General features: G+C 41.1%; 1 protein-coding gene across 1 annotated transcript in view; it reads right to left on the bottom strand.

The window, feature by feature from the left end:
• Positions 1-666: 666 nt before the first annotated feature.
• The window catches only part of LOC122103281 (speckle type BTB/POZ protein), an 81,841-nt gene continuing 65,989 nt past the window's right edge, over positions 667-16,518 (bottom strand). The window contains exons 7-11 of the mRNA XM_042673814.1: positions 12,697-12,874; positions 8,688-8,743; positions 8,058-8,180; positions 3,583-3,725; positions 667-1,944 (exon numbers count right to left, since the gene is read on the bottom strand). Of these exons, the coding sequence (XP_042529748.1) occupies positions 1,800-1,944; positions 3,583-3,725; positions 8,058-8,180; positions 8,688-8,743; positions 12,697-12,874 (645 nt within the window). The 3' untranslated portion in view covers positions 667-1,799. The remainder of the gene's footprint in view (positions 1,945-3,582; positions 3,726-8,057; positions 8,181-8,687; positions 8,744-12,696; positions 12,875-16,518) is intronic.

Here is a 16,518-nt window from a genome sequence, read left to right on the forward strand (position 1 = left end):
TTGGTGTGGTGAGATAAATAAAAACCAGAAATTTTGTGAAGCTAATAAATGAGGGCCCACTGAAAAGAAATAGAAGGGGAAATAGGTTGAGGTTCGACCGAAGGTCTAATACTGCGCCCCCTTCAAACGGTGACTGCCCTTTGCAGCGCTTCCCGCTGCTCCAACACTGTGAACAGGCTGACAGGCGCCCACAGCAGTCTTGGGAGCTCAGTGGGAGTTAAGACCTTAACTTTCCTAGAAACACATCAAGTCAGTAACAGGACCAATCAGCAACAGTACTTTTCCTTTATTTAATCTCCACATCCATGTTTCCTGGATCCTTTTATATTTAGTTAGGAGGAAGGGGATTGAAGATTAGGTCTTCAAACATATAGCGTGCAGAAAAGCCCATTATAATTACTTGCCTTGGCAGAGGTAGGGGCCTGGTCCCTCATCGGGATGTGGACTATCAGATACTAAAGGAAGACAAGACTGGCAGATGCTGAGAGCTCACAAAGGAAACAAGATTATGGAGAATAAATAAATCCCTACTGCTTATTAGACATTTCAAACATAATCTCCCCAAGATGAAGGATCAAACAAGGGCTTCGAAATCCCTTATGCAAGAAACTCAGACTCAAGAGACAAGCCAGGTGAGTGAAACAAAAGACCAGAGATACCACACGGTACAAAATAGTAATTATTTATATTTTCAAAAAGAAAAAACTTAACATTTGGAAGTTCTCCCCGGTAGGAAGAGGAGCTAATCAGAAGGAACAGGACTGGCTCCTATGCAGGCGGCAAGTCAGGTATGAACAGCTGAGCAATCTGGGCTAGGATTTGTTTTTCACACAGTATTAATAATAAAATTTCCTTTTCTCTTTGCTTTTTTGTGTGTTTCCTAGTTTTGTTTGTTTGTTTGTTTTTTTGCCTGTATTTTTTTTTCTTAGAAAAAAGGGAGGGGAGGGAAGAGAAATAAAATCAGAGAAAAATGCCAAAAAACATTTTCCACAATATCTAAAAACAGAGAACCATTGTTCTTATCAAGACAGTATAAATTCTGGATGAATTATTTTTTCCAGTTTTCAACACCAATAAAGATTTTTGCAAAAGCTACTACCATCAAAACACTCATCTTCCAGATCAAATGACCTCCTTTCCCCTTCTGCTTTCATTTGTCACTTTTCATAAGAGGATACAAAGATAGACTCCGTTCTTGCAAACAATAAGTGCTAACAATGAGATGTCTTCTCATACTTGTATGATAGTGAGGAATGTTCACAAACATCCAAGTTTTAGCACAACTGGAAGGACTAAAATTTGCTTCTTTTAACATAAATACTATTGGAATCCACAAACTGATTTTTGAAAAATTTTGCAAAAATTCTTCTTTCCTTTTCCCTTCTCTTAAAACTAAATGTCCTCTTTCTTTTTTCTTTTTCCTTTTTGCTCCAGGCACCTGACGATTTGTTCTGCTCAGTCAGATGCAGGTAGGTTTCTCCGAAGTACCACCGCTGGGATGTGCTTGGGGCCAGTGCCTAAACTGAATCCCAGTGTCAGACTTGGCCAGGCCAAAGGGAACACGGTGACACGGCAACAGGGTTTTCATTAGGTTGAGTAGCCCCCAGTCCTGGGCCCGTCCCTCCCCCCGTTCCCCTAAGTTATTTAGTGCTGTTTTAAAAGTCTGGGGCCATGATGCAGTCTTTTCCCACAACAGAGTAAAAGCTCCAGATTGCGCTGTCCTGTCTACCTGGTGGTCAATGGCAGCAGCAGTGGCTTCTGCTTCTGGAAAATAAACGGAGTCTCACAACTGGCAGGATTTAGGACTGCTTCAGGCGTTTGCGTGGGGGCCCCAGGAAAGGGCACTGTGCTGAAGCCAGAGAGCGGTATGCTTCAGCCACCAAGTGGGGGTGCGACACCACCATTGACTTCCACCCAGAGGTCTCCAAAACGTCCGAAGCATGACTAGGAAAAACATGGAAAGAAGGTTACCTGAGGGATGTGCAAAAGATGGATAGGACAGCACCCGGGACAGTGTGCTTCCCAGTGTCTGGTATAGAGGGCGTTAATGAAGGCTGTGCCCAGAAACCTTAATATGCACAAGAATCTGTTAAGACTGGTGATTGGACTGTGGCTGTCCTAATTCTCAAAATGGGGACATTGAGCCATTGCACCCGTGCACTTCGTGTTCACTAACGATACTAATAAGGAGAAAGAGCAAGGGTTCCTTCTTTAACTCTGAGCTACCACCTAGCTTTGTCATTTAACCAGATCATAGCTGGGGTCTATTTGTCAAAAAGGAGGGAAAAGAATCTGGTGTGGTAGTGTATACCTGTAAGATGAGCGACTCAAAGGCAGAGGCAGAAGCATCAAGAGTTTAAAGTCATTTGGACAAAATTTGGGAGACCTTATCTCAAAAATAAGAATTAAGAGCTGGGCTGGGTGGTAGAGTGGCTCAGTGGTAGAGTGCTTGCCTCACATGCATGAGGCCCTGGGTTCGATTCCTCAGCATCACATAAGCAGAAAAAAGCTAAGTGGCTCTGTGGCTCAAGTGGTAGGGAGCTAGCCTTGAGCTGAAGAGCTGAGGGACAGCACCCAAGCCCAGAGTTCAGGCTCCACGACAAAAAAAAAAAAAAAAAAAAAGAATTAAGAGGTGTGGGTGTAATTCAAGTGATAGAGCATCTGTCTAACAAAAGCATGATGCCCTGGACGAAATTCCTGGTACTATACCAAAGGTGGGGGTGGGGAAGGGGGTTGAGAACAGAGGGGATCACCATACTTCTTTCAATGGTAAAGTTCTAACAGGTTCCAAGCATGCATCAAGTACACAGTGAGCACTCAGTGGAACTTCATATTTGGTGGTCTCTTCTCCCTCTTCTGTCTCAATTGATAACTCCTTAGAAACAATCTTACAACGAGATCTAGAGAAAATAATCTCCTGGGTTTGTTTTTTTTTAACCATTTTCTATGTTAATTTATTGTTCATTTACCTATCTAGAATGTCTCAGATTTGTTTTACCCCAGAGCTTGCTTCTATATCAACTTTTAATCCACATCAGCAAGGGAAGAGAATGTGTACCAATGAGAAGATGAACTGTAGTAACAACTCATCTTGGTACCTTCAAAGGATTTCAGAATTCTTTCACTTGAAGAAACAGGAATAGTGTAATGTTTCTTTCTCAAAACAACATTTAACAATTTCAGTTACTGATTATTTCCTTTCTTTTCCCTATCCCTGCATAAACTATCAGATACACTTTACTAACTCATTAAAAAAAAAAGTACTTCTATGTCTTTTATTAAGTTAGTGAAGTAAAAATGCTGTCACTAGGGGCACACAGCCTTTTCAGGCCAGTACATTACATTACCATTTTCATCAATTCTGATCATATTTGGAAGCAAACACTTCACTCACAACTAGGATTTGATCTATGAAAGCAAAACTACTTTCCATACTGTCAAGCTGAAGAAAAAGATGAAAACTCTATCCTTACTACCAAAAGGTTAATGAAGCTACTTGCCTGCTTTACCTACAAATTCAAAGTCTTTCTCCTTTCTTTATCCAATTATTCTGAAAGAGGAACTTTGAAAATGCCAACTCACTAGTTGATGAAATCCACTGCCTGAGTTTTCAACTGATCTGCACTGTGGAGGTCAGCCAGGATGAGAATTTCTGCGGCATTCTCCACAGAGAGGTTACTGCAGAGGGCGTCCTCACACATGACCTTCAAACGCTCCAGGGCATACTGTAAAACACAAGCAATGCTGTCGTCAGAGCAGCTATCATTCTGGGCTGATCGCTACAGATTTTCTTTGGCTGTAGCACAGTATAACTGGATACCAAAACAACATTGCACAGGGCATGAAAAGCTACTATTGTAATGAGAAAACATAAACACACTCTTGAAGGTTAGTTGATTAAGCTTGAACTAAAGTCAGCTAAAGTTAAGGTCCATCTATTTGTGAAAAACGGCAATTATATAGTAGAGCTACATCCTAAAGTTTACTCTATCAACTGTCTTTCTTAAATCATCACCACCCACCTACATGAGGCATAAGTATGCTTCAGGCCAACAGGAGCATTACATTTAAACTTTCTGCTATCCTTTTATCTAGAGCCAACTTGGGTGAAGCACAGGCCTTTCTTTCTACTTAAGCATTGTCACTAGCCCAGCAAGATATCCCAAATGGCCCACCAGGCTGGAAAAGGAATCCTGTGGTGACTTTCACCAGCATCTCTACTGCTAGGTGTTTCTGAATAGGGTGAACTAAGGGCCTCCTTTTAAAGAGAAAGAGATCAATAAAGTCCTGTTTTATTGAGGTTGAAGTTAACATTCTCAAGGGTGAAATATAAAGCAGAGACCATGGATCCAATTTCAGTTTAAAAACTCCCATTTTCTAAAGAAAAGGCACATACTATCTGGAAATGGAATGTCTAGGTTAACCTGGGCCTATCTGATCTAGTTGACTGGGTCTGATGCAGCTCTACTACTTGCTCGCTCATATGACATGAGCTTACAAAGGAAATTCAAGACAGAAAAAGTAACGAAATTAAAAAAAAAAGCACACACTAAAATGTCAATTCACAGGAGAACAGTTTGCTGAGCCTGCCCACAGTTCTTAGAGGTCCCATCCTGAGGGCCTCAGAACTCAATGGCATAACATCTCTCCAGGCTGAATCATAGCAATCAAATCAGGACATCTTCTGTTGTTATGAATTTGGGGTGAGGAGGCATGTCTGCAAGCCCTGTGAGCTCCTGCAGCTAAAAGGGAGTTTTATTGGTTTTGGTGCAACTTTAATTTTTTTTTATATTTGAGTAACTGGAAAATAGATTCCCAAGAAAAACAGGAATGACACTAGACAAGCAAGAAATAAGGTTGCAGTTTTTACTTAAAAAAAAAAAAAAAACCAGAAAAAGTGAGTAACTGTTCAGTCTTTTTTCAGTACTCGCATACTATTTCTCTTATCCTAATATTCTTTTAAAAGGACTTTTACTGTGAATAGCTCTGATCCCTACTGCATAATTAGACAAAAGTAGCCACTCTTGTCCCTTAGAGGATAAAATTTTTTTTCCCTTTAATTATGCTTCTGAAAAACCTGCCTAATGGCAGTACTTACCCCGGAGATTGAAATTATGTCTCCTAGGCCTGGCGACGTGTTTTGTTTTGTTTTTGGTCTAATTACACATGTCCCCAGGAGACTGGAAAAGCTCAGAAGAAGCTGTTTTAGCCTCTTGGGTACATTTTGATGTTTAGATCCTTCCATGAAATATTTCTTATTCTGCTTTCTTTAAAATTCACGGGGAAGAGTAAAGGTAAAAAATGTTTTTAAATAGTCTTGGAGCAAAGATTAATGGGAAACTCTGAATGGAAGTCGAAAAGGAACTCATTCATAATTTTAAAGCACTGCTATGGTTCAACTGCTTAATCTTAAAAATAGACAACAAACACACTGTATTGAAAATATTATCCTTAGAATGAAAAAAATTTAGGTTAACATCTTCACACTCTGTGTATAGAATTACTGTACGGTCTTTATGGTCTCTGGCTAAAAAGCAGTAATAAAACCTTAGGGACAAGAAGTTTAACTTCAGCCCTAAAGATGTACAAATTTAGGCCTTAGTATTTCTGTCTAAAAAGTAGGCCTTAGTTGGGTACTAGTGCTCACATCTGTAATACACTAAATACTTAGGAGGCTGAGATTTGAGGATCATGGTTCAAAGCCAACACCAGACAGGAAAGCCCCTGAGACTTTTTTTTTGCCAGTCCTGGGGCTTGAACTCAGGGCCTGAGTACTGTCCCTGAGATGCTTTTGCTAGCACTCTACCACTTGAGCCACAGTGCCACTTCCGGTTTTTTCTGTTTATGTGGTACTGAGGAATCAAACCCAGGGCCTCAAGCATGCGAGGCAAACACTCTACCACTACCTTCCCAGCCCATCCCGAGACTTTTTTTTGGGGGGGGGGGGGGCTCCCAGTCGTGGGGCCTGAACTCTGGGCCTGGGCACTGTCCCTCAGCTCTTCAGCTCAAGGCTAGTGCTCTACTACTTGAGCCACAGCGCCACTTCCGGCTTTTTTCTTTTTGCTTATGTAGTGCTGAGGAATCGAACCCAGGGCAAGGCAAGCGCTCTATCACTGAGCCACCTTCCCAGCCCCTCCCTGAGACTTTTATCTCCATTAATTGGAGATAAAAAAGCTGGAAATAGAGCCATAGCTTAAATGGTAGAGAGCTAAGCCTTCAGCACAAAAGCTCAGGGACAGTGCCCAAGCACTGAATTCAAGCCCCAGGACCAGCATGAATGCATACACACACACACACACACACACACACACACACACACACACTCTCTCTCTCTCTCTCTCCCTCACACACTCTCCCCCCCCCCCCAAAAAAAAAAAAAAAAAAAAAAAGTAAGCTCAGGGACAGTGCCTAAGCACTGAATTCAAGCCCCAGGACCAGCATCAATGCATGTGTATACACACACACACACACACACACACACTCTCTCTCTCTCTCTCTCTCTCTCTCTCTCTCTCTCTCTCTCTCCAAAAAAGAAAAAAAAAAAAAAAAGGTGGGCCTTGAGGTACTACTAGTCCTTCCAAGATCTAGAAGATGAGGAACTAAATACCTGATGTAGACAAGAACAAGTGACTACTCACTGAAATCCACAGCAGTTCAGGCAGAATCACCTAAACTATGCTCTAGCTTCTATTCTCCAGAGTTTGCAGCAAATGTTTGCTTTCATTTTGGGGGGGGGGGGAGGGGAGAGTCCTGGGCTTGAACAGCACCACTTCCAGTTTTCTGTTAGTTACTTGGAGAAAGAGTCTCACGGACTTTTCTGCCTGGGCTGGCTTTGAACTTCTATACTTAGATCTCAGCCTCCTGAGTAACTAGGATTACAGGTGTGAGCCATGGGCACCCATGTCTTACTGAAACCAAGTTTCTACTGATCGGTAAGCTTAGAGTAGAAGGATACAATCATTATTCCCATCTTCATCAGCTTTACTGATAGGATCTATGTATCTCATCCTCTAGGCACATTCCAAAACGCTGATCAGTAAGGTAAAACCTCCACTGTAAATCCAGGCACCTTTCTGTGCCCACAGATGCAAAGAGAAGTGGAAGGAGACCATAACCAGTCCCACCCACCCGCCCCCTCCCACCACGAATACTCTCCTTCCAGATGATGTAGGAGCACCAAGACAAGAAAAGCTAGCATTCCAGCAGACAATCTTTTCCCATGAGGTCTACTATTGCAAGTTAAGTCCTTTTTAACATCTTCACACCCATCACTCCTGTTCTTACACAAGAAAGCTTCTCTACAGTGAGCCTCTGGGATGTTTTCATAGGCCCAAGGCCTGGACAAGCAGGTCTCTGGACTCCATCTAATTTGTCTATACAATCAAAGTCAGTTTCCCAATATGTGTTTTGGGTCCACTAATCCTCAGAAGTGATTCTTGAGAAGGAACTCAAGGTTAACTAAACTGTAGATGCTGTCCATCATATTCCCTTTTGGAAAACTCCCAGTGTACCTCATGCTTCATGTCTGAGAAATTCTGCAGTAAAATGGCAATTCTTTGACTTAGATAAATTCAGTATCTTCTTCCTTTCAAAGAGCCATTGATTGTTCTATAATTTTGAAGAGCTAGTATATCTTTCAGTAACTACTTAGCAGAGCTGAAAATGCTAACCACAATACAATGTATTCTGTTATAACAAAAATTTTTAAAAGATGGAAAATTATAAAGCACAATCCAAATGTTAGTGTTACTTGAATCTTTTCTCTTACTGTGGTTTAATTTGAATTGGGACAAGAAGAGAGGTGAACACCAACCCCATCTTTCTTTTCCATGATTAGGAGTGACCCCACAGTTTACCATTCATAGAAGAACACATTTGAGAACAAAAAGGTTACTATTAATTGTGTCGGAATGACATGTATAAATAAGTTTGTCTAGACCATACTAAGATATATGTATGCTTGTTTTACCCACAATGAAACAGATAAGTCCATTTTCAGAATTGAAGTAGTCACAATAACACCTGGACCTACAATTAATTTCCTATTCTTATCTTACCTTGTCAGCAGCTGCCAGCAAATCGTCAGCCATTTTGTCAAGGTTTGGAGCCTTTCCCGTGTAAATGAAGCACATCATTTCCTTAAAAACTTCAGGCTCCACATCGTTGATTTCAACCCGATTCTATGCCAGAAAAACTGAAAATGAGAAAACCTTCCAACAGAACAAAATCCTAACTATGTTCATGATTTTAAGCTCTGGTGAAGAGAGAAGCTTTTTATCACTTAAAATCACTTAAATGAATAGAAAATGTCTCCTTACCCTACTTGATATTATACCCTTCTCATCCTATTCAGCCTGTTTGCTTTCTCAAATATAAGAGCAAAACAACTATATCTGTAATTTTTTATTTTTCTGAACTTTCTAAGCAGAAACACGTATCTAATACCCTCACTGGCAACTGTTTAGAGGATCTCCTGGGGGATAAAGTGAGTCCACTTTCCCTGGAATACTTCCACACTGGTACCTCTTTCTCTGCTTTCAGAAGGTATCTATTCAGGGAATTGTACTCCATTTTAATAACACAGTAAGAAAAAAAATAATTAGGAAAATAAATCTGCTACCAAACTGGGAAATGATCTGATTCTAATCACCTGGCTAAAGACACGTATCCTTTCTGTTGTTACATACCTTTTTGCTCTCCTCCATTTCATGTTCAAACATGGCACTAAAAACTGGAGAACGAGCTACAAAGTGAAAGGGTAATAAACAGGTTAGATTTTCACATGTAATATCTTTGTTATCCTCTATCACCGTGAATAGATCATTTTCCTTCCTTCTCCCATCTCATTGAGGAAAGGGTTTCAAGTCACACTGGAATTACAGAATTTTCTTTCATATATACCAATGAGTAAATAATTATACAATATTTTTTCTTTTTCTGTGTGTGGGGAAGGGCAGTACTAAGGTTTGAACTCAAGCAAAACCTTGTGCTTGCTAGGGGGGGCACTAAGCCATGCCTCCAGATTCCAAACCACTTATTGCTCCCATTCCAAGCAATTTTAAATTCCAAGTAAGCCCAAGACATCAGTGGCTTATGCCTATAATCCTAGCTACTCAGGAAGCTGAGATCTAAGGTCATAGTTCAAAGCCAGCACAGGTAAGAAAGTCCATGAGACTCTTATCTCCAATTAACCACGTGGTACTGTAGCTTAAGTTGGTAGAATGCTAGCCTTGAGCAACAGAGCTCAGAGACAGCACCCAGGCCCTGAGTTCAAGCCCCATGATTGACCACCCCCACATCGCCCCCAAAAATAAATAGAGAAGGGCCCACAGCAGTATATATGTCTTAGAGGGTCACCAGGAGTACATTTTCCTTTGGTGTAGATAACCTAACACCTGCATTTTTGGCTGAAACAATGATACCAACTTTACTCTAGGAAAACCACATCCAGAGATGGCAACAGAGCAAGAAGGTCAAGAACTGAGATTGAGGGCTGGGAATGTAGCTTAGTGGTAGAGTGCTTGCCTAGCATGCATGAAGCCCTGGGTTTACTTCCTAAGTACCACATAAACAGAAAAAGCCAAAAGCGGCACTGTGGTTCAAGTGGTAGAGTGCTAACCTTGAGCAAAAGAAGCTCAGGGACAGTGTCCGGAGCCTGAAATTCAAGCCCCAAGACTAGAGAGAATAAAAACAAAACAAAAAGAACTGAAATTGACAGCACATACTAGCCAATGACAATGATTGATAGGCATTTATAGTGAATTGTCTATTCTTATAAGTTACACTTTTTTTTTTTTGTCAGTCGTGGGACTGGGCGCTGTCCCTCAGCTCTTCAGCTCAAGGCTAGTGCTCTATCACTTGAGCCACAGCACCACTTCTGGCCTTTTCTGCTTCTGTGGTGCTGAGGAATTGAACCCAGGGCCAAAGTTATACATTCTTTTTTTTTTTTTTGGGTCCGGTTGTGGAGCCTGAACTCTGGGTCTGGGCGCTGTCCCTCAGCTCTTCAGCTGAAGGCTAGCGCTCTACCACTTGAGCCACAGCGCCACTTCTGGCTTTTTTCTTTTTGCTTATGTGGTACTGAGGAATCGAACCCAGGGCCTCATGCATGCAAGGCAACCGCTCTATCACTGAGCCACCTTCCCAGCCCCTCAAAGTTATACATTCTTAATGGAGATGTTATCACTCTAGAGTTGGAAAAGGCCTTAGATAATACAATAATTTATGGCCCTTCAAAGTTCACTCTACCTGATAAAATCATCTTCCTTAGTACTTTTCTTATTAGGGAGAATTTAGTCTTTGTTCTTAGGGGTAGGAAGACTGAAATGGTTGGGAAAGTGTTCTAATCTATGCATATTCTAGTCTAATAAATACCATGAAAAAGAAGTAAACTTAATTTTAGCCATAAACAGTAATAAAATGACTAAGAACTCAAGTTTTTACATGTTGTTAATTAAATCAGAGGTCTTGGCCAAGGTTGAGACCAGCAACCATTACCAAACAGTGGAGGAACAGATGGAACATGTAGGAGGGTTTTGACCTAGCAGGCGGGAACTGGAACTTTTAGCCTATAGTTTATATCAGAAAGGATTAATTTTAGTTCTGTCATTTTATAACTTTTTTGTTCGTGGCAAATCACTTAACTGCCTAAGCCTCAATATTTTAATCTATACCAAAAGGGTTATTCTCACTGTCCTTATATCAGAAAAATTACAGACCACAGGATAACTATAAGGCACTGAAGCACTGGTGCTTTTTTATAAATAGGGAAGGGCCCACAACAGAGGGTCACCAGGCATAAACAGTAGCCGACATGATTGGAGTACACAGAATCCCCAGGGAAAATAAATATGAAAATAGAACTGAAGCAAACCTTTAGAGGGCTGACCAAAATGAATGTTCAAAGGGATGAGTGAGGAAGAGGGAGAGAGGCCACACGTTAGAGGTAGCCAATGATCCAGAAGAAAACTGGAGACAGGAGTAAAGTAATATATGAACTGAAGTCTCTCAAATTTAGAACTAGCAGGTCATGCATGTAACCTTGGCAAATTGCTTTCCTAGCATGAAGGTGAGCTGAGGATAAGTGGGAGGAAAAGAAGTAGAGAGTGAATGTGCTTACTCAAGAAATTTAGCTCTGGGAGGAAATGGAGAGAGAGAAGGAAGGGAGAGGGGAAGAAAGAGGGGGAGAGAATAACTGGTAGAGTAAGATTTCTGGGAGGACAAAATGGGATACAGAGAAGAGAAATGAAAAACAGACTGCTCTGAACATGGAGAAGATATCTACTGAGAACACAGGTAAGATGAAGGCCTTCCTACAAAAGGCCCCAATGTTCTCTTGGAGAAGTTGGCAATGATATCTTTTAGGAATTAGAGGAGACTAAAGGAGAATCTAAAATATTTCTTGTTGCTCAGCCTCCCCTGTGCTGGGATTACAAGTACGCACGACCATGCCCAGAATAGGTATGTAAGTCAGCATGATGAAGCTGAGGTCTTAGGAAGAAGTATGTTGCTTGGAGGTTCATATAATCTCTTCATAGGTTTTATGCTCTACAGAGCAGTGTGTGGCTGTCTGCTCTCCTTTCCTGTGAGGTGAAGTCAGTCCTCTGGGCAGTTCTACCTCTGGGTCAGTCTTTCTGGGCTTAAAATCCAAGGGCCTATTAGAGCAGGACCTGATCTTCCTTGTCCATGGCTACAGTCTGGTCCTCCTAATGTGTTTATACTGAAGAGAAAGCTGACTGCTTAAGGCTGGGGACCCATTCAGCTAAAGGTTATTTAGCTTGCAGGCAAGAATACTCTCAATTGCCTCCTAAGACCCTGCCTGGCAGCTGATACCCATTCTTTTTTTTTCAGATACTCATTCTTAACAAATGTTCTGACAGCTACTCCCCGGGTGCAAGAGCATTCAATACCTTTGCCCACCATCATCCACACATTGAAGACATTGGCCCAAGTCCAGTATATAAGGAAAAGCCACAGTGTGTGTGTGTGTGTGTGTGTGTGTGTGTGTGTGTGTGTGTGTGTGTGTGTGTGTGTGTGTGTGTGTGTGTGTGTGTGTGTGTGTGTGTGTGTGTGTGTGTGTGTGTGTGTGTGTGTGTGTGTGTGTGTGTGTGTGTGTGTGTGTGTGTGTGTGTGTGTGTGTGTGTGTGTGTGTGTGTGTGTGTGTGTGTGTGTGTGTGTATCCCGGGGCTTGCATTCTGGGCCTGGGTGCTGTTTCTGAGTGCTCAAGGCTAGTACTTTACTACTTGAGCCATACTCCACTTCTGGGTTTTTGGTGGTTAATGGGATTAAAGAGTCTCATGGACTTTACTGCCCAGACTGACTTCCAACTGTGATTCTGAGATCTCAGCCTCCTGAATGCCTAAAATTAGAGGCGTGAGCCACTGGCACCTAGCCACTCTACCCTTTTAATGGAGAACCCCTTTTTGGTTATGAGAACTAATGCCTTCATAACATGAAAATATATTTAGGTATAGAGTTTAAAAGGTTATTATGAATCTATCATTTTCCCTTATTTCACCAAAACTATAAAGTGAGCTGGAAGTGGTGCTGTGGCTCAATGGTAGAGCGCTAGCCTTGAGCTGAAGAGCCAAGGGACAGCTCCCAGGCCCAGAGTTCAAGCCTCACAACCGACAAAAAAACCAAAAAAACCAAAACAAAAAAACCCCAAAACTATAAAGTGACGCACAATTAAATACCAACCTGCTAAGATAGCTTTGTGAGCCTGAAATTCCTGGCCAGCAACACACAAGCAGCAGTCTGTGAACCGGGAATTCTCCCACAGCCCTCCTAACTCATCTGCCAACCGGCACTCAGGAACCTTCACCATGTTCATGGTATTCTGGCCAGAAATATTGACGGAATCTTGTACCACACTAACCTGTGAAATATAAGGAGACATCATCCAAAGCTTTTTTTTAACCAGCAAGTGGGGAGGTGACTTTTGCCTTAATGCTATAGAACAGTCACACACCAGTGTTAGTCGTATTCTCTCTTTTTCTTTTTCTTTTTTTTGGGGGGGTCCGGTTGTGGGGCCTGAACTCTGGGCCTGGGCGCTGTCCCTCAGCTCTTCAGCTCAAGTCTAGCGCTCTACCACTTGAGCCACAGTGCCACTTCCGGCTTTTTTCTTTTTCTGCTTATGTGGTGCTGAGGAATTTGAACCCTTCCCAGCCCAGTCGTATTCTCTCAAAGCCAGCTCCACAATCAAGGCTTTATCCTGAATCAAGTAATTTCCTATTAATCAGGACCACAGTTATTTTATACTACTTCAGGACAATGGTAAGAGCCCAACAGAGCAATTTCTCCAATTTCTAATAAGCTCTACCTCCCTGTACCATAAACCTGGGTAGAGCCAACAGGGGGAAACTGACAAGACAATCGTTAAACCTCACGGGCTGGGAAGGTGGCTCAGTGGTAGAATGCTTGCCTTGCATGCATGAGGCCCTGGGTTCACGATTCCTCAGCACCACATAAGCAGAAAAAGAAAAAAGCCAGAAGTGGCACTATGGCTTAAGTGGTAGAGCGCTAGCCTTGAGCTGAAGAGCTGAGGGACAGCGCCCAGGCCCAGAGTTCAGGCCCCATGACCGGACCCAAAAACAAAACAACAACAACAACAACAACAACAAAACAACCTCATGTGTTCATCTTCTCCTGCTTTAAACAAAAGGCTAAATATAAAGAATGCCTATATAAACTACCACTTGAACTCTGGAGGGTTCTCTCAAGCATAAAAGCACTTCACTTCATTTTAGTTGGGTTTGTAATATGTAAATAAAGCACAGCCAGGTAAGCGAACTGGCACTTCCTTAAAGTGTCAGCTTAATGAGCATAACATTACTGACCAGTATACAAGTAAGGGCTGAGCATGGAAGATCTTCCGGGCACGAATAACTGAGTGGATATAACACCACAATTGGTATACCTGTACTCAGTTAACTGTGACAGTGACATTTGAGATGGCTGGCTGCAGCCACACATGCACCTACAGCTTTGAAACAGAATGTCAATGGCATTTTCTTTCCACTGTGGTTCAGCAGCCTGTTTTAACCAGTAGAATAAATTGCTCTGCTTAATATAAACCAAACTAACTTCTAGATGGGTCTGTGAGACTCAGATAAATTTGTTGTTAAGGTACTAACTACAAGGATTTATAAATCACATAACTTTCTAAAATAAATGTCCATGAGCAAATGAATGCTAAGACCCCTTAGAGCAATCATCTGCCTAACTACCATTGCCATGCTCATCTCCTACAACATATTAGGTAAGAAAAGTTAAATCCATGCAGAATTCACAAGCCTTGAGAATTAACTCCCCATTCTTCCGAAGAGTCAGATGAGACATTTAGGAACATCTGTGATGACCCAGATTTCTTTTGACCTTCAAGATGCAAGTCATCTTTTAGCTGCAGTCACATGCCCAGAGGCAAAGTTGGCGCCCAATCTAGAGGAGCTATAGTTCCTTCTGTGTTACTATCAGGTCAAGAAACTTACTTATTTGTTTAAAAGTAGCTGTTATGGTCTTGAGTAGTGAAGCAGCCACGTTAATCAAGTATGAATGTGTTTAGCATTAGTAGCACATTTATCAGAGGCAGATTATAACACTTTTTAATAGCCTAGGAACAAACCACTCCACAGCAATTTTCTCTTGTCTTCTGTAAGCTTTCTAATTTGGTTCAGGCATTTTCTCATATTAATACTTCTTTGATTTAGCATTAATGTCAAAAGTATCTACTCTTAGATACAACTCTAAATTCTGATTTTTTTTAATGGAAAAGGAAAAGACTAATTAAATCCAACTTCTTCATTGGGAAAGGCAGAAATCTCTGGGGATGGCCAATGAAGGGAATGGAGAACACTTTTGGCACTGTGTTCCTAGCTTGAATTAAACCAGGTTGACAGGAGCCCAAAGTCATTAACACTTGATGGCAATTTAGTAGTCTGGGTAAAATGAATTGGCAAAAGCTAAGCTGAATTTTGCATAAACTATGGTTACTGGTGTACCTTCTGCTGGTTAGATACATATTTGGTAATGAGTGGGCACAAAGACTATGACACCTCTCACTGGGGCAATTCTTCTCTCTGGACACAGACAGGAACATAGCAGGAAAGAGAATGTTCCTTTACTGTCTGCACCAGGCTTGTTCTGTAGATATATGGATGCCTAGAGTCTCCAGAGCTCTGAATGTCTGGCACCTCTTACCAACATTAAATACGCTTAATTAAAAATAAATTTTAAATGGCATTCACAAATGAGTCTTTAGAGCCCAAACTTTTAGCTTAGAGAGGGATTGTTTTCCTCTGTAAATGATAATGCTAAAAATGAGACCATTTTGAGAAAAACTAAAGATATTTTTTTAATGCCTATAAAGTTGACTATGGAGACTCATTGAGAACTGCAGCTGTGAAGATGACGTGACTGTGACATTTATGTCGTCTTATAAATGAATGCAGGAAAATGTCTCAGGAAGACTGTATAATCCCCTAAGTTTCAAGTTGTAAAAGGGTCTCACTTTTAAAATCAATTTCTTTTCTTAAAAAAGATATTTCATAAAAGACTAAGGGTTGTGCCAATTCTGGTACATTCCATCTATAAAAAAGTCAAAGTAAAAATCCATGAAAATACACTAAAACAATAAAAAAATTAAATAGGCAGTACATACCAATTGTTTATAGTAGCAACAGTATTACTCATAGCAAAACACTAGCAACAACATAAATGTCGGTCAGCGAGAAGGAAAAAATAAATTGTACATTCACACAAAACATTATACTGCACTAAAAATGAGCTATGGTCACATGCAAAATACAAATATTAGATACATGATGTGAAAAAAGCAAATCCTAGCTGAGAACATATAGTCTGACATAGTTTTTAAAAAACTCAAAAGCAAGCAAATCTAAATAATTGATCAGACACAGAAGTAATAAACCAGGAGATGTTAACAAAATAGCCGTTTCTCATCTCTGAGTAGAGAATGGAGGAGTAGCAAATACAGGTTAGTTCTGATAATTATACTCAGGATACAGGAGGAGCGACTTAATTCCTAGTCACTGATGATCTTGGTTTGGGGGGTGGGCTGACTACATTTTCATGTTATAACCTATGATAATGTTATACATTAAATCAACATTTTTTTTTGGGGGGGGGGTCAGTTGTGGGTCTTGAACTCTGGGCCTGTGTGCTATCCCTGAGCTCTTCAGCTCAAGGCAAATACTCTACCACTTAAGCCACAGCACCATTTCCAATTTTCTGGAGATAAGAGTCTTATGAACCTTCCTGCCCAGGCTGGTTTTGAACCGTGATCCTCAGATCTCAATCTCCTGAGTAGCTAGGATTACCTAGGATTACAGACACGAGCCACCAAGCGCCCAGCTAAATCAACATTTTTATAGGACAAAACAATCAAATATTGGCACTTTCAAACAGTACAACTAATATATACAAATAATTCATTAGTGAAAACAAAACATCAATAGACTCATTTATAAAAATTGGCAAGGGCTGGGAAGGTGGCTCAGTGGT

This window comes from Dipodomys spectabilis, unplaced genomic scaffold (genome assembly GCF_019054845.1).
Source record: "Dipodomys spectabilis isolate Male_0828 unplaced genomic scaffold, ASM1905484v1 ptg000018l, whole genome shotgun sequence".
NCBI classification, from domain to species: domain Eukaryota; kingdom Metazoa; phylum Chordata; class Mammalia; order Rodentia; family Heteromyidae; genus Dipodomys; species Dipodomys spectabilis.